Below are 19,725 nucleotides of genomic sequence, written 5' to 3'. Positions count from 1 at the left end.
AAACAAAATCTACCCTATATACTATGGCGCTTTTATCTTGGGGCGGTTCCCACTTCTTCAAGGGGGTGGAAAATTTGTTGGTCAAAATAAGCACGAAAGTGGCTAAAGAACCTATTTCTAAGCAAAAACTGGTCTATACTTTTTTTTTGGAACTCAATACTTTTTGAGTTATGCGTAGTTGAAAATTGGCCATTTTCATTGAAAAATGACACCTTTTCGGACGGATTTTTTGTGAATACCTTAAAAACTATGCATCGAACTAAAAACACTATATAAAACATTTTTTAGATTATAAATAATAAAGAGATTCGTTCCTTCGTAAATGTTCTATTTATAATACAAAAAGAGATATGGTAGGTGAAAATAGTTTGTTTTTTGGTGCATGCTCAAATTGGTGTATTCAACTTGAAATAACAGAGGAACGGTAGGTTTTAGGTGTATAATGCTACCAACACCTTTTGTAGTGTTTGAAAAGGCCTTTAAAACGAGCACCGTTAAATGTCGGTTACTTACAAACTAAGCGAGATATGGTGCAAAAAAATATATGACTAATGTACTTTAAGGAAAAATGAAAAGTATATACATTTAACTCCCCATCTACCATAATTTAAATGCATTGTTTTCCTTCTACAATACCTTTTAATATATATATATATATATATATATATATATATATAGTGTTATTTCTACTTTCAAAATGTTGAACGGGTTTAAAATGAATGGTTTTTGTAAAAAATGTGATCAAATTATAGAATGAATTTTTAAATTTTCTTAAAAATCTTCCTTTTTCTCCATGTAATTCGAAAATAAAAATATTTCACCCCTGAGAAGTGGTGGGAACTTCCCCCATGATAAAAGCGCCATAGTATATAGGATAGACTTTGAATTAGGAGATTGGGCTACTCCCAAAATTTCATTAAAATCCATGCAGTAGGATAGAATTTGGAGATAATATCTTGTTCTTAATCTCGCGCATTAACTGGCGTAATCGAAATAGAATGAAATGCAACTATTGTAAACTATTAATTTCTCAGAAAAATGAACTAATTTGAAATGAAAGTATGACTATAATATTCTATTGATTTATGCAATAATCTACACATCTATAGTGTGTCCCCGAAATATGGCATCGAACATTTTCTCAAATGCAGGAATTAATGATGCGTAGAACCATAAAATACTTTTAAGTACAGTAGGTGTTTCTAAAATATCAAAATAACGAGTAACTTTGTTATTTTTATAGAATTCCAGTATCTAGTACCATAACGATAATAGATCGGTACGATAAAGTTCTCGGGCGGCCCTTCCGTCCAGCGTTTTTTATTTGCTTTTTAGACTCAGGTGAACTCAAATCGTCGAAAAAGAGTGAAATCTGAAAAAAAAATTTTTGCACGATCCTATAACTTTATCTATTATACTCATACTGCGTATGTAGTACGATAAAGTAAAAAACGAATTTTTTTTGCGAAACCTGGATTGCAAAATTTATTTTGCAAAATCTGTTGAACCGATCTTAATGAAATTTACAGCATTGTTTTACTGTGTCATACAGTTTTTCTGGGTGAAATATGAAGGTCCTAAGTTTAGCATAAATGGTTGAAAAAACGTAAAATGCGAATACTTGTTTTTGTATAGTTTTTGCGCAATTATTGCTAATTTGCAACAAGGGTGACTATTTTTTAAATTTCTAACCAATTCTATATTATAGGAAATTTAATTATGCAACTTTTATGTCAGTACAACTTTTCTCGGAAATGAATACTTTTAAAGTTATAATCAAAAAACGAAGAAAAAAATCGAATTTTTCCTTCATTTTTTGACATTTTGATTATTTAAACAATGTTCCGGACCTTTTTGAGAGGGAGGATAACTCAAATATTATTATTTGAGTTATTTTCAAGCAATTTCTGCAAAAAACTTTGAGTCACCTCTCAACGTCCAAATGTACTAATATTTTTACAGATCCGCCCTGGTCTATTATTAGAAATTCCTGAAACAGGTCGATTTTTATTTTTAAATTACGATTTTTCTGCATACATATCATACTAGTGACGTCATCCATATGGGCGTGATGACGTAATCGGTGATTTTTTTAAATGAGAATTGGGGTCATTTGATAGCTCATTTGAAAGGTTATTCAATTCTCGATGCAGTAATAGATAATTATTTACACCAGGTGTCCAAAAAAATTTTTTATTTAAATTTATTGAGACAAAAAGAAGACTATGTAATTTTTTTAATTAAAAATACGTTTTACTGTTGTCAAAAAACAGCAAAAACATGTTTATTTGACAAATAAATAATGTTTTTCCCTTAAATTCGATGTTAAAGCTGCCACCCACCTGCCTCTTGGCAGTTTCAACATTTCATTTAAGCCAAAAACAATGTTTATTTTTCGAATAATTTTTTTTTTTTTTTTTGTTTTCCGACAGTAGTAAAATGTATTTAGGATTAAATAAATTACATATACTACAATCATTCAAGCTTAAAATGTATCCAAACCTCGCAATTCTAATTGCCTTTGACGTCACTAGTATTATATATTATGCCAAAAAATCGTAATTTAAAAATAAAAATCGACCTGTTTCGGGAATTTCTAATAATGTTGTTTATTTATCCAATAATGAATTCATGCATTACGTTATGGACGTACTGTATAGTCGACTAAATAAAAAAAAATAAATAAGTTGACCTTATAAATTTAATGATAAATGATTTTTTTGCAGGATTGTTTGATAAAATGCTTACAATTTACTGGTAATAAAGTTTAGAAACCTCTATATTTACGAACTAGTATTATATTTATAATATGCCAAAAAATCCTAATTTAAAAATAAAAATTGACCTGTTTCCGGAATTTCTAATAATGATGTTTATTTAGCTAATAATGAATTCATGCGTTACTTTATGAACGCACTGAATATAGTCGACTAAATAAAAAAAAATAAATAAGTTGACCTTATAAAGTTAATAATGAATGATTTTTTTTGCAGGATTTTTTGATAAAATGATTACAATTTACTGGTAATAAAGTTTAGAAACCTCTATATTTACGAACGCCTCCTTTCCAAAAATTTTCCGAAATAGAAAAGTTAGTCGACTCGCTATGAATAACTGAATAAAAAAAGTCTCATGAGTGAAGTAATAAATTTTTGTTCTAAGTGTGGACCTAAGGTATATTACCGTATTTCGGAAGAATAGCAAGTTATTGTTTTAGACTCTAGATCTAGATAATGTTAAAACATATAAGTCTTAGATTTAAAAAGTTAGAAAAATATAGAAGCAGAAGCTACTATTGTTTAGTCCCACGCACGAATATAATAATAATTACTATATAGGCTATTGATTATATTCAAAATAAGACAGCTAAAAGGAACTACAACGTTAACGGGGTTTTATTATTTCATATGTTCAATGGACATATATATATGAAAAAACCGCGGAGTGCTACCATTTAAAGGGGTGCGTTTTTGAGATATGGGTGAATTAGTTCCTGGGCACAGGTTACATTAGGGTGAGTTCTATGCACTTTTGGTACAAACATATCTACATAAAAATTGTTTCTGGTTAAATTCCCTATCTAAATATCACTTTTTAAAGTCCATGATACTTTTTTTACAAAAATATGTTCAAAAGGAAAAGCACAAAGAAACCAAAAAGAAAGAAATTTTATTTTTTGTCCCATAACTTTTGTCTACGAGGATATAGGTATAGACATTGCTTTACAGAAAAAAGACCTACATATTTCTTCTTTAAAATTTTGTTTAGTAGAGGTAATTTTGATTTATAGTTTTCGAAATATGATTTTTCAAAGTTCGTTCGATCCGGCTCGAAGGACCATGTATAATGGAAACACCAAATAGCGATAAAGGTATTTATTGATAGAACCGACACTAGGGTATTTGTGCCCCGGGAGAACTGTTGAACACTGACTCGTTACCGGAACGCGTTTAGTTGAAGACTGATGAAGACTCTCTCTCTAGGCGAGATTTGTTAGTTTTATAGAAGCTTAAATTGGGTCATCGGTGACACGATGCCCGCGTGATTTGTATATCTAATCAAGGTAAATAATTCTACTTTCGTCAGCACTTTCGTATCATTTCCAAATTATATTGTTGATAATTGACCAATTTGTATCTAAACTAATAATCCACATGTGTGAATATAACAACAAATAAATTCGTGCGATCTACTGGGTGATATAATTATTCTGTTCAATATCGGATATGAATTCTGAATATTTGTTATTGGACACCTGTATTATATAAAATTATTTCTTTTACAGAAATTACATAAACATTAGTCTTAGAAAACATCATTTTAGTTAAAATTATTTAAACGTAGACATTTAAAAAATTTTCAAAATCAAAGTCCATCTCTTCGTTAGCATTAGCTTCAATATCTTCGTCTGATACCTCAGTTATCTTAGAGTTCCCACAATTAGTACCCATGCACATGCACCCTTTGCAGAATATTGAACTACTAATTCCTATTTTCCTACAACCGCAGTTTTTTGTACATCCTTTGGTACATTTACATGCTATTTTTTCAAGCAAAGCTTGTGGTGCAGGAGCTTTGACAAATGTAGAAAAAAAAAGTTATAATGGGAAATTTAAAAAATAATCGTAAAAAATATAAAAATTCGATAAAAGTATAGTCTTGGAAAAGATAACCTCTTTAAAAGAAGTCTTACCACATTATACAGTAGAACATTTTAAAGGTAATTGATTTCTACTCATCTTGCATGTACCATTGCATCTGCCTAAAGTTACGTAGAAAAAAGTTACAGAACAATATTTGCGAAATAACAAGGAAAATTGCCCAAAATTGCTGTGAGTGGCGAACTTTGAAAAATCATATTTCGAAAACTGTAAATCCTAATGACCTCTACCAAACATCATTTTAAAGACAAAATATGTAAGTTTTTTTCTGTGAAGCAATGTCTATACCTATATCTCCGTGGACAAAAGTTATGGGACAAAAAAGAAAATTTCTTTCTTTTGGGTTTCTTTGTGCTTTTTCTTTTGAATATATTTTTGTAAAAAAAGTATCTTTGACTTTAAAAAGTTATATTTAGATAGGAAATTTAACCAGGAACAATTTTTATGTAGACGTGTTTGTACCAAATGTGCATAGAACTCACCCTAATATAACCTGTGCCCAGAGACTAATTCACCCATTTCTCAAAAACGCACCCCTTTAAATGGTAGCACTCCGCGGTTTTTTCATATATACAGATTCATTGACGATATGAAATAATAAAACCCCGTTAACGTTGTAGTTCCTTTCTACAGTACATAATCAATAGCCGCTACGACAATATTATCTTGTTTTTATTAAGAGAATAATCTGATTAGTACATAAATATTTCGGGCCTCGATATGCCAAACACATCACCGAAAAGCAAAAAAAATGTTGATATTCACTTTGATAATACTATTTTTTAATACGATAATATACGTTCCTCATCAATTGAAATAGATAATTGTAACAGATACAATATATTTTTTAATTTACAGGTAATCTAGATTTAATTCTTCAATGTCAATATTTTTTGCTCCCTCTTTTAAAAGTAAGAAAAAACTTAGGTTGTTTTTGTAGATTTAATAGATATTGGGCCCACACTTAAAAAAATTATGATTACCTCCCTCATGGGACTTCGTTTATTCAGTTATTCATGTTGGGTCGGTCGGACAACTTTTCCAATACTTACGGAAAATTTTCGGGAGGGTGAGTTTCGTAAATATAGACGTTTCTAAACTTTGATGCGTCCGACAATTAGAGTATGTACCCTTAAAAATTTGTCGGACAATATTACCAGTAAATTGTAAGTATTTTTATCAAACAATCCTGCAAAAATCAGCTGTTAGGCAAGCCGCACACCAAAGAAACATGAAACGAAAAACATGAAAAATGAAACTTAAAACATGTTTCATGAAAATAAAATACTGCTAAACAAATCTCAAAGTCCGCCTACCAAGGAAACGAGTGTGATTCATGCTCATGACACATTTTTACTTCGAAGAGTTTCATAAATGGCCGGACGTATATTTGTTTAGCAGTGTATTATTTCCATGAAACGTAATTTACGTTTCATGTTTCTTTGATGTGCGGCCTGCCTTAGGCTATACATTTTATGACTACATAACTTTGCTGTGTTTGGGGGGCGCAGGCATAATTTACTAAGAAGCCTTCCAAGTAAAACAACACCACTAGTCCTCTGACTCTGTAGTCTTAAACGTTATCTAATTCGTTCATTGGAATATATATAATCTAGAATAGTTAATTACAAAAATTCCACAAAGAAATAGCTTCAGACCAACTTTAACTTTGAAATCTAATTTAAAGCATACCTACTGTTAACTAACTAATTAGTATTATATCAGCTGGCTATTGTTTAAGTCCTCTGTACTACCTTTGTTTGTATCGTTATACAAATATACGCTTTTCATTGTCATTTTTATTTACACGCACTACTATGATTTTTAGCCTTAGTTGGCCTGACGATGTTGTAAAATTTGTAAACACCGAAACCGGTTGCCCAATCTTTGTTTCAATGTAATAAAACCAATTAAAGGATTGTGAATAGTGGAATATGTGTTCACACCAGCAACCCTTTCACACATAATTTGTACTGAATTTTCTGCTACTTATCATTTCCCAATTTTCGCGAAATTTGTAATATTGCCAATATACTAAACTATCATAGGTACAAAGGTACAATAACAACATAGCATAAAAAAACAATGTTAATATTATTTTCCGTGTTATAAGTAACAGAAATTCTGCTAATTATATTGGTCTCAATAAAGGTCTTTTCTACAGTCATGTCTACAGGACAAATATTACATACAGTATTCGACTGGCACATTATAATAGATATATTATTCACAGGCTGATTGATTTTACTCTTGTAAAAAATGTCTATATTTTGCTCATATAGACTAAGACGCTATTTTATAAAAAATTCAACAGCTACTCATAATTATTAATAAATTACTTCATGTAGGTGTTTCTATTTAACACTCTTCGATATCAAGTATGTATAGGTACAGTTCAAAATTCAAAGTCTAAGAAAAATTCTACAATTAAACAATTGTACATTTATAAAAGTGTTTTGTCAATTAAATACAATATTTTGCGTCTTTTAAAATACAAAAAATACCGAAATAATCGATATTTATAAATAATTTCCCATTCACCTATATTACCTCGTTCCTAATCTGTTTAATCTAAATAATTTTTACTAAGTATACAAGATAACCTAGATTATTTATGCAGATAATAAGTAAAAACTTATATATTGAATAATTTTATTGTGAAAGAAATTTTGTAAATACATTGATACCTACTACATATCTAATTATTTCTAGGAAATTGTACATATTTACATCAAATCGAGTTAAAATATTCCGATTTCAAACAATGCAGTTATTTATTGCCTGGAAGAACATAATAAAAGAGTAGAAAAACTATTTGAAATACTTGGTGTTCCATTTAAAAAACATAAGTTTGGTCTGCCACTATGTTATCGAACACTGTAACATTGTAACTAATTTTGTAATGTGAAGCTCAAAGTTGGCTACCATTTTTGTTATTAACTTTACGCCACTATAATACATAACGGATCTACGGAGCTTTACCCCACTAATCAATCACCCTGTATATTTAAGTTTGAGTTTTTTTATAAATAATTGTAATTAGTTAATTTTATGATTATGTTTTATAAAAATGCCCTAGGTCTTAAGGGATTAGGCGCAAAATCTTGGTTCAATGCTATTAAATCTTGGTTAAATGCATTCATTTTTTTCGAATCCTGAGAAAACTAATGAGTATTTTTGAAAAATTTAAACACAAAATGAAAGATTACGTTATTACCGAAAGCCGAAAGTCCCTGAAAACTTCTGTAATGTTTGTTTTAATAAGTTACAGGGGTGAAAAAAAATTTAGTGTGATTTTTAATTTCAAGTATCTCATTCAAAAGAAACTTTTTGTTTATATTAAGGGACTTTCGGCCCTCAGTAATACCGTAATCTTTCATTCTGCGTATAAATTTTTCAAAAATACTTAGTTTTATTAGGATTCGAAAAAAATGAATGCATTTAAAAAGCATTGGACCAAGATTTTGCCTTTACCCTCTTAACGTAAGAGTTTGCCCCTACCCATAATAAACGATCTTCGAAATAAAACTCACACAGCTCAAACATTTTTCGTTCCAGACCCAGAAAATCTAAATGAATGCTTCGTTAATGTGAGTAAAAATATAACATCAACTATTGTGTCACAACAAGATCCCATTTCCTATCTCCCTAATTCAAGAAAGGTTTCGAATTCATTCTTTATAAGACCGGTTGATAAATCTGAACTGATCCAAACAATCAATAGTATCAAAAGCAAATCTTTCTGTAGTACCGATGGAGTATCCATTAAAAATTTCTCAAATCTCCCAGACAATGTGTTGGGAGTCCTCATCTTCTAATTAATGATTCTTTTGAGAAAGGTAAATTTCCAGAGTGACTAAAAACGGCCATCATTATTCCTCTTCATAAGGGTGGTGAAAAATCTATTGCCTGCAATTATAGACCTATTGCATTACTACCGGTACTCTCCAAAATTATTGAAAGACTCATAAAAGCCCGACTTATGTCCTTTCTCGTTGATAACAAGATTTTTCGTACTTCCGGGCCTAAAGTGACAACTTCACTCCCTTGTGACAGGTACTAAAGTGTCACATTTAATCCCTCCGGGATTAAATATTGACGAAACTCCCGGAACGATTAAATCACAAACAAACGAATTTAAGGGATATTTTATTGAAAAATATAATTAATTAGAATGGTAATTAACGTTAATATTCAAATTAATATTGTGACAGTTCGTCATATTGACCAGTCTTTCCTGGGTTAATGCAGCAGGTAACTGACGAGTAACAGATAGGTCCTTTTCATATTGAACTGGTGTTTGTTTCGAAGATCCTGCGGAAACAGGAAGCGAGAATGAGGACTGTGGCATAACTATAGTGGACGAATCGGCGACTTGACCAAATATTTTATCTGAAATTTTTTGTTTATTTTTAATAGACGATTCAATATATCCCTCGGCCACGTTGGAGGATTTCCATCCTCCATGTCTCTTCAGCACGTCTATTGTTGCTCCCGAATCAGCTAACAAAGACGCAGATGTGCGTCTAAAACAATGTCCCGTATAAGACGTCGCATTTTCTAATTTCAAGAAAGCTGCTATTTGCCGTGGAATTGTACCAAACATGTTTTTTCCTACTACTCGCGTAGTACATTCTTTGTTGATGTATTGAACAAAAAATTTTGAATGAGTTGTCCCTGTCTTTCGCAATGCCACATATTTCCGAAATATCGCCACAAAACTGATGGCACTGTTTTCTGAATTTTTGATCACAAAATTTCGGTCAATTTTATTTTTGGTGTTTCTAATCGCAATTAGGAAGGAATCGCCCAAATCTCTCACATCGTCGATTTCTAAATCAACCAACTCTTTTCCACGACAAGCTCCCGCAACGCCCAAAATAAGTGCAACCTACAAAAAAATTGATTTCTTAAAATTTCTGAATATAAACAAATTTCCAAATTTACCTTAAGCATTAAATATTTATCATCCGGAGCCTCCCGTAAGAACTGATCTACCTGCTCAGACGTGAGAATTCTTGACTTCTTTGGCTTAAATCCCTCATTTCTTCTCTTCAAAAAAGCTAATAATTTTGGAAATTTACTTATATCAATATCTTCTCTAATGTTAATAACCGATTTCAGCATTGAGTAATGTGCCCAGAGAGTTGAGGCACAAACCGCTTTTGATTTATCATCGAAGTAGACTAACAGCGCATTTTCAGTAGGTTGTCTCACATTTTTTAAGCGGCACCACTTTTTAAAAGCATCGTACTGCTGCTCGTATAGTTTTCTAGATTTCGGTGGTAACAATTCTTCACCTACTTCGGCTGCTCTTTTATCAATATCAGATACACCTTCTTCACTCATGATACCAATAATTATCAATAACAATGTTTCTTTACAATGACACTAGTAATGACAATGTTTCTAAATTATAACTGTCACAACGCAATGTTACTATGGTAACTTATTTTAAAGACAGTTTATTAAATGAGTTGAAGAGAGAAAAAACTGATTGAAATTATTGGAATAATTAATAAAATCATACCGGAAGTACGAAAAGTATCGTATATACCTTGCGACTGAAGTACATTTAATCCTTCAGGTAAATTATGGCCCTCCCTGCGGTCGGGCCATAAACTTTACCTTCAGGATTAAATGTACTACTTCAGTCCCGCGGTATATAATGTACTATTATCACAAAATCAGTTCGGCTTTTTAAATAATAAATGTACCACCGATGCCATGTTTTCTGTACTACTTGAGGTTTATCAAGCATTAAACAATAATCTCCAACTGCCACTGTTTTTTGTGATTATGCCAAAGCTTTTGATTGTGTAAATCACGACATTTTGATAAAAAAACTAGATTTCTATGGAATTCGAGGTATTTCTTTGAACTGGTTTCAATCTTACTTGGAAAATAGGAAACAACTGGTTAGAGCAAATGATACAGACTCTAGTCTCAAAAATGTTGTATGTGGGGTACCACAAGGTTCAGTATTGGGTCCTCTACTTTTCCTTATCTTTATTAATGACATCATTAGTTTAAAAATCGATGGAAAAGTTTTTCTTTTTGCTGACGATACCAGTATCACTTGGAGCAACTCAAATATCGCAACTCTTCATGCTACTATAACTTCTGATCTACTCATAATAAAATCCTGGTCCGATTCTAATTTACTCTCTTTTAACGTAGATAAAACAGTAGCATTACCCTATAAAGGAACTCTTCAACCCTTACCTCTTCATCACAGACAGATCAGTATCGTTGATTCTGTAAAGTTTCTTGGTATTTTTTTAGATAGCAACCTTAAATGGTCCCTTTATATCGATGTGTTAAGCAAGAAACTATCCTCAGCTTGTTTTGCAATAAGATCTGTTTCGAAGGAAATGGATTTACCCTCTTCCAAAATAACATACTTTTCATTGTTCGAGTCCCATCTTCGATCTGGTCTACCTTTTTGGGGTTCTGGTACAGTTGCCCAACCCGATGTTATTTTTAAATTACAAAAAAGAGCAATAAGATATCTGTTTGGCCTCAGAAGAACAACACATTGCAGAAGCTACTTCAAAGATCACAGGATTCTAACATTACCTTCCTTATACAGTGAGCACGTAAAGGTTGGAATAAATTCATTTTCTCGAGAATGGACAATTTTGGAAAAAAATCCCGAAACAGGTCGATTTTTATTTTTAAATTACGACTTTTTAGCATACATATCATTCTATGATTTTTTTAAATGAGATTAGGGGTCGTGCCATAGCTCATTTGAAAGGTAATTCAATTCTCTATTCAGCAATATTAACATTAACATAATTATTTATAAAGGGTGTCCAAAAAATTTTTTTTAAATTAAATTTATTGATATACAAAGAAGAATCTGTGTAATTTATTTAATTCAAAATACATTTTACTGCTATCAGAAAACAGGAAAACATGTTTATTACATGTTTATTCAACAAATAAAAAATATTGTTTTTTGCAAATTCAATATTAAAGCAGCCACCCACCTGCTACTTGACAATTTGAGCATTTAATTTAAGCGAAAAGCAATAATTTTTTTTCGAATAATTTTTTTTTCTGTTTTCTGTGAGCAGTAAAATGTATTTTAAATGAAATAAATTACACATATTCTTCTTTTTGTCAATAAATTTAATTAAAAAAAATTTTTTTCAACCCCCTGTATAAATAATTATATTAATCTTTACACTACTGAATGGAGAATTGAATTACCTTTCAAATGAGCTATCACACGACCCCTATTCTCATTTAAAAAAATCATCGATGACGTCATCACGCCCAAATGGGTGGCGTCACTAGTATGATATATATGCCAAAAAGTCGTAATTTAAAAATAAAAATTGACCTGTTTCGGGATTTTTTCCAAAATCGTCCATTTTCGAGAAAATGAATTTATTCCAACCTTTACGTGCTCACTGTATATTTTAGAAACTGTTTGCTTAATTCGTAAACATCTACAAGACCTAGACATGACTATTCCACCAGAAATTCTACCGTTGACATCTATTTACCGATCCCGTCCAGTGAGTTAGTAAAGAAATCTATATTATATTCTGCAAAAAAACTATACAACCATCTCCCTCTACAACTTAAATCTGCAACATCTTTCCCCAAGTTCCGTAAAATGACAAAAGCCTATTTATCTGAAAGTAGGGCTTACAATACCGAGCCAAAATCTCAATACCGGTATTTGGTATTTAAAATTTTAAATACCGGGATCCCGGTATTAAAACCGGTATTATGAATAAAAAATATACACGTTATATTTATACTATCCTCAGTTGTTTTATCGACTTGTTGTTAAATAATATATGAAACCTATTAAATTTTGTTTTGAAATGAGTACCTAGATGTTGTTTATAACATTACATAGAGAGTAGGAATAGATAGATACAACAAATGTGCAAATAGAAAAACTATATATTTGATTCTAGGATAAATTTTGCATATAATAGGATAGTACTTTTACTTATTATGAAATTTTCTATTTGTAAATTAATTTAACTTTAAAATATATTAATACAAAGATTAACTTACTTTGACAAATATTTTATATGATTACTCTGTATTTAGACCGCTATATATTTTCAATTATTATTAATAATTCAGAAAATAAGTGAGCCTAATTTATACACCACAATACACAAAAAAAAAATGAAAAATAGATCTGAAAATGTAAAAATAAATTCTGATTAATAAATCTTACGGCTTATTTATAAAATAAAGTAGTCTGATTTTAAATATTTAAGAATTTTTATATAACTCATTTTATGTATTTGTATAGACGAGATTTAATAATTTGGTTGTAGAAGCTGATATAAGCCTTCGCCTTAAATTAACGACATTCACGCTTTTAGAAAGCGCTATACTTGACTTGTATGTGTAATAAACGTGATTAATAAATATTTTTTACAAAGATATTGGTTGTTTATCTTCAAATATAATAATTTAGTTTCTTTTTAATAAAGTTAGTTTAATTTTAATTTCAAAAGTAATAGCAAAAAATATCTTAGAAAACTTTGCCTATCTTAGAAGAAAGTTTATTGTGCATCCATTCACTTTTTATAAATTAAGCTAATACCGAAATACCGGTATTTTTATTATATATACCGGTATCGAATACCGGACAAAAATCGTCCGGGATCCCGGTATTCGGGATCCCGGAATTCCGGTATTGTAAGCCCTATCTGAAAGACCATATTATTCAATAGCAGAGTTTGTTAACCAATAACTAAGAAATTACAGTATTCTTATGTATAAGTAGAATCTTAATCTATATTTGAGTGTCATATGCAGCGGCATAACTTATTAAATTACTTATTAAATTTCTTAAGGTAGATTACGCAATTTGCAATTTTTTTAATTTTGCAATAGATTGTTACTGATTTTTATGTCACTTTATTATGTTTTATTTTTATTGACGATTTGTATAATTTTAGTAAATTGTATTTGTTATTGTTTTTATTTATGATACTTGTAAGCTTTGTCTATAAAATTGTTAAATTTTTCATGACAATAAAGCATATTTCTATTCTATTCTATTCTAACGGCCTGTTGTGCGTATAAATAAAATAAATTATGATCAAAATTATTATAGTCATATTTTTTATATAAATCACTACACTAGATAGTGTTAAGAAGTATTTTCTTCAGAATGATAAAATAATAAATAAAATTTACTTACAAATTCGACAGCGGCATTATTTGTTAGTGAAAAATTATTCCATCCTGCCATTCCATGGCCAGCTATGACCCAAGCCATGCTGATAGTTTTTATCCCATTAAAAATTTGAATTTGTTCTTTGTTATTTTTAGACGTTTGAATAATTTTCCGGCCATTCGTATATACAGAAAATGCCACACATATGGGATGTATAGATTCTGCAAGTTAAAAATGTTATATTATTTCTTATACTTTGTGGTATAGAATATACTTATATTATACAGGGTGTCCAGAAACTCTCCTGACAAACGAAGACCGGAGATTCCTCCGATAATTTTAAGACAATTTAACCCAATTCACCTAGTTCGAAAATGCTTCCTAAGGGAGCTAGACCTCTTTGAAGATGGCGCCTTGTAATTACTTACTTACTTATTCCTCTTCACTCCATGCGGAGCATAGGGCGTCAACTGTATGCCTCCATTCTGTCCTACCCTTTGCACTAATCTTTATTTCTGCCCAGGTTTTCCCAATAGCACTTATTTCTTTGTCCACACTTCTTTTCCACGTTTCTACGGGTCTACCTGGTCTTCTCTTGCCATGTGGTGTGTATTCTAGGGCTTGCCTCGCTAAGTCTGTAGCAGGTCTTCTTAGTGTGTGCCCCATCCAACTCCATTTCCTTTTGCATATTGTCTTAGATATAGGTACCTGGTTAGTTCTTGTCCATAATTCTTGGTTTGATATGCGGTTTGGCCACTAAATGTTAAGAATCTTCCTTAGGCATTTATTTATAAACACTTGCATCTGTCCGATACATTTTCTTGACACTTTCCAAGTTTCTGCTCTGCTCCGTATAATAACACAGTCTTCACGTTGCTGTTGAATAATATTATCTTGGTTTTACTTGTTATCTGACGTGAAGACCACATTTTCCTTAGCATATTGAATGCGTTTTGAGCTATTCCTATTCTCCTTTTTACGTCCTCCTCCGTCCCTCCTTTGTTGTTCAAAATACTGCCCAAGTAGTTAAATTTCTCTACCGTTTCTAATTCCGTGCCTCCCATTGATATTCCCATCTCTCTTGGTGTATTATTTTCATTATCTTAGTTTTTCTGACGTTTATGTTAAGTCCGACCTTCATCCCTGCCTCTGCTACTTTTTCAGTTTTGCGTTGCATGTGTTGTCTTTTTTCTGTTAAAAGGCATATGTCATCTGCAAATTCCAAGTTCTCAAGTTGGTTAAAAACATTCCATCTTATTCCAGTCTTATTACTAGTAATCTTAGACATGATCCAGTCGATTACTATCAGGAATAAGGTTGGAGAGAGAGCACACAGCCTTGCCTTACTCCTGTACCAATATCTATTAATTTGTTCTGTTAACTTGTCTTCGTGGACTATGCGTGCTGTGGACCCTTCGTAGAACAGTTTTATAATTCTGATATACTTGGGAGGCATTCCGTATTTCTCTAGCAATTTCCATAAGGCTTTGCGATCTACACGATCAAACGCTTTCTCGAAGTCTATAAAGTTCACATAAATACAGCTTATTCTGCCACTCTAATGAATGCTCTATAATCGTTCTCATCGTACAAAAATGGTCAATGCAGGATCTTCGTGCCCGGAATCCAGCTTCGTTTTCTCTTATAACTTTATCAAATTCCTTCTTCATTCTTTCAAGCATGATTCGGGTCATTATTTTGCTTGTTGTGCATAGCAAGGTGATCGGCCTCCAATTTTCACATTTGGATGTGTCGCCCTTCTTAGGAATTTTTACAATTAAGCCTTGCGTCCATTCTCTGGGTAACTCTTCGGTTCTCCAAATTTTATTTAAAAGTGTGTACAGTATAGAGGTGGACGTTTCGATGTCTGCTTTGATTAACTCAGCAGGGATATTGTCTATTCCGGCAGCTTTTCCTCTTTTTAATTGTTTAATTGCATCTTTTATCTCTTCATGGGTTAATTCTTCGGTGTTCATGTTCATTGGTTGTCTGTTAGGTTCCTCTTCTATTTCGTTTATTATCTTCTGTTCTTCATACATTTCTTTGAAATATTCCATCCATCTAGTAAGAATTTGTTGTTCTGTTTTCAGTACGACACCATCTTTATCTTTTATTTTAGTGGTACTATTTCGGCTTGTTCTTGTCAAGGTTCTTGTGATGTCATACAATTTTTTTAGATCGTTTTCTCTTGCCGCGTTTTCAGCTTCATTAATGAGTCCGTTGTGGTATGATCTTTTGTCATTTCTTGTAATTAGTTTTTTTAATATCTCCAGAACGCTTCTATTTAGAAAAACGAAAACTGGCACACCTATTTATCTTCCAGAAATAAATCGATTGCATCAATTACGAGTTTCTAGTAACGTAGGCGTTCGTTTTGGGTAAGGCAACGGTTAGGTATTTCATCGTATAACTTTTTTGTCTTTAACTTTTAAGCATTTTTGACACTGGATTATTAAGTTGTGAGGTATTATAGTATTATATATATAAATTCGGGTTCAAAACGTCCTCCGACGTTGTCCGATGCCTTGTTGCCAATATCTTCTATCATTGCAGTTTTCATCTTCTAATCCTCGTACACTCATTGATCGTCTTACTCCTTGTATCCATGTCGTTCTTGGTCTTCCTCTTTTTCTGTTTTCTGTGGGTATCCATTTCATAATTTTCTTTGACAGTCTTTCCTTCCCCATTCTCTGAACATGTCCGTACCACGTTAATTGTTTCTTCTCAATGCATTCTACAACCGTTTCCTGTAAATTCACAGGTATTATAGTATTAAAAGGTGCTATTGCTTTAAGTCGGTAGGATGCACCATTTCTTAGAAAAATCAATTTGAAAATCTTTCGTTTTTTGAATTTGAAAAAAATTTGAAAAAAAATTGAAAAATAAACAATGTATTTTACCGGCATAAAGCAAGAGTAACTTTTAGTACTAGAATACTTCATAATTTAATATTCTAGTGTGAATATGCTTAAAAATTAAAGACAAAGGAGTTATGCGATAAAATAATAAGTAGCAATATGCTCAACTTTCACGGAGCAATATGCTCCGTGAAAGGATAGATCGAGGGAAAGAGAGGACTAGAAGAAAAAGATTATCGTGGCTAAGAAGCATCCGACCATGGACAGGGCTCAATTTTGAACAGCTAATAGGTAGTTTTTGTAACTGCCTTAACGTAACGTAAAGCAAATCGTATCGTAAAGTCATTTTTAAATTCCGTTGACATTAAAAAAATAAAACAATGTTCACACAATATACAATTAATATACAAATGTAAAAAAAACAAATGAAGGATGAAATTGTATGGTTTTAATTGCTTCTATTTAAATATAAAAATATTATTTTTCATTAGGTTAAATTTTTTTATTTTTGTTTATACCTACTTTTTAGTTGTAAATTATTGTACCTAGATCAGGATTCCAGTATAATGTAAATAGTTTGGTAATATTTATTTGAAAATTCCACACCTGTAATTTTGAACCAATCAAAATACGTTATTTTGACAGATCACCATGGCAACGGAGGTATTTTATCGGAAATTTTTTGCTCGTGGGGTACCCAACAGCGAATTATAGTGGAAATTTTTTGACGTTTACAATAACAGAACATTTTTGACAGACTGGTTTTTATTTGTTTACATAATTTAGTTTTGATTCATTTTCTATCACTTGTAGTTACTCAAAAATTATGTAAAATTGAAGAATATACTATTTTCTATCTTGAAATGGTATTCCCATGCAACTACAATGAGTAGAAATTACGAATTTGAAAGCCTAAATAATTGCTGACAAAGCTATGGCGCGCTATTAATCTGTTCATGCAGCTTTGGATTTTCAAATGCAAATTTGGTGTGGAATTTTCTTACCGAATACCACGCGAAGTCAAATTAATATCCGGAAATTTTTTTTGATCATGAATATTTTTAGAAAATTTCCCTCGTCTGCGACTCGGGAAATTTTCAAAATATTCATGATTTCAAAAAAATTTCCGGAAATAATTTGACCTCTAGTGGTATTACTAGTGAAAATTTTACTGAAACTAGGTCATTTGTTTATCTAGTTATTAATTGTGGTGATCACTCTATTTCTTAAATTAATACAAGATTTGTTTGTTTTGCTTTATTAATAGACAACTTAAAAACAATAAAATTTTAAATCTATTATGAAGTTCCAATTTCCAATTACAAAGACAGAATATGTAATTTTACTCAAATAGACTAAACCAATAACCAATATAACCTTAAAATGTTTATAAACGGGTGGTACGCTGATGAAATATTCATTTGGTAGGTAATCGGGCAAGATCCTCGTGTGCATTCGGTGACTTTCGTCTCGATAGGGATGCGTTCTCACGTACGTATCAGAGCGTTACTTTAGGTAACACGTATGGAGATACGGGAGTTCAACCATTACTGCGCAAGCGTATATGTCAAAAAGATGCGTTACGTTTACGTATTTGTGTGCACAAAAACTCCCTAATAAGAACAGCTGAAGACAGAGAAGAGTTTGCAATTCTAGTAGCCAACCTCCATTGAGGAGAGGGCACTTTAAGAAGAAGAAGAAGGTGCAGCATGAGAAAAGAAGAAGCTTTAAAATTAACCAAGAATTGAATAATAAGCAGATTTACAAACTATTATACTCACTTTTTTTATTCAATTTAAGGTATACATCGTACATAGTTGATACCACCATAAAGCATGCAAATGTTACAAGTACGACCCTGAAAAAGAAAAGAAAAATAATAATTTTCTATAAAAAAATAAAAATGATTTTATAGAAAAAAAGTCACAGTCAAAAGAAAAAGAAGGTCTTTGCTTGCTTTCGATTCAGAGGGATATGCACAATCCCTGGACACTTGTTTCTGTCTTACAGACTTCCTCAGTAGAGCTAGCGTGCACACCTCTGAGGTGAGGTCTTCCTCCTCTTCTTCTTCTTAAGCCTGCGTTCGTCCACTGCTGGACATACGCCTCTTCCGTTTGATTCCATTGATTTCTACCCTTGGCAATTCTCATCCACTGCTTGCCTGCAAGTTGTTTGATATCATCTGTCCACCTCTTCTGCGGCCTGCCTACTCCTCGCCTGTTCTCTCTCGGTCTCCAGTTTGTTAATCTCTGTGTCCATTTTTCGGGATTATCTCAGGCAACATGCCCATTGCCACTTGCTATAGCCTTGCTATACGTTCTGCGACATCAGTAATCTTTATTCTTTCACGAATGTCGATATTTCGAATCCTGTCTCTCAAACTAATCCCGAGCATGGCCCTCTCCATCGCTCTTTGGGTTTTACTGAGCTTCTACTGTTTAAAAGCTACATCTGCAATATCACCAGAATAGAATTAAATCTCAAACAATGGTCGGCAATTAATCGAGTGCACACTGAATTAGTGAAAAGTAAGCGTGCAGATTCACTTCACAAATGGGAAAGAGCGACATCACTGGAATGTGATTGCAGTATTGCAGGCGCCCTGGTCAGACAGCTTATTAGGCCAGGATAATAAGACAAAAATATACCCTGTTCGTGACACTTCAACAGCCAGGGTACTGAAGCATTTTTTCGACAGGTAATACCTATAAGAACAAATTGTAACTATTTCCTGCGTAGGATCTGGTGGCCATTTTTATTTATAAACAATTTAGTGTCAAAAACGGCCTTTTTCCTTTTTTCTCAAATCAATGGAAAACATTAAGACCTATGGTTTTCTTAGTAGAAACATCTTCGAGAGAATGGAAACAGCTTTAAAATGGCGTATTACAAAGTTTGATATACTTATTTATTGTTAATATAATTGCAAAAAATATAATTTCACAATAATTATTGTTAAATTAAGTGTACAGCTTTGAAATTTTTGTCAAATGAGGGTTCTTTAGTGCTTAATATGTGATAAAAATTTCAAAGCGATTTA

General features: G+C 31.8%; 1 protein-coding gene across 1 annotated transcript in view; it reads right to left on the bottom strand.

The window, feature by feature from the left end:
- Positions 1-19,725, bottom strand: part of LOC114332671 (nose resistant to fluoxetine protein 6) — a 125,001-nt gene that overhangs the window by 76,893 nt on the left and 28,383 nt on the right. Inside the window, exons 4-5 of the mRNA XM_028282500.2 lie at positions 18,467-18,543; positions 13,852-14,048 (exon numbers count right to left, since the gene is read on the bottom strand). Coding sequence (XP_028138301.1) covers positions 13,852-14,048; positions 18,467-18,543 — 274 coding nt within the window. The remainder of the gene's footprint in view (positions 1-13,851; positions 14,049-18,466; positions 18,544-19,725) is intronic.

This window comes from Diabrotica virgifera, chromosome 1 (genome assembly GCF_917563875.1).
Source record: "Diabrotica virgifera virgifera chromosome 1, PGI_DIABVI_V3a".
NCBI lineage: Eukaryota > Metazoa > Arthropoda > Insecta > Coleoptera > Chrysomelidae > Diabrotica > Diabrotica virgifera.
The sequence above is the reverse complement of the archived record's forward strand: the minus strand, read 5'-3'. Positions and strand labels throughout refer to the sequence as shown.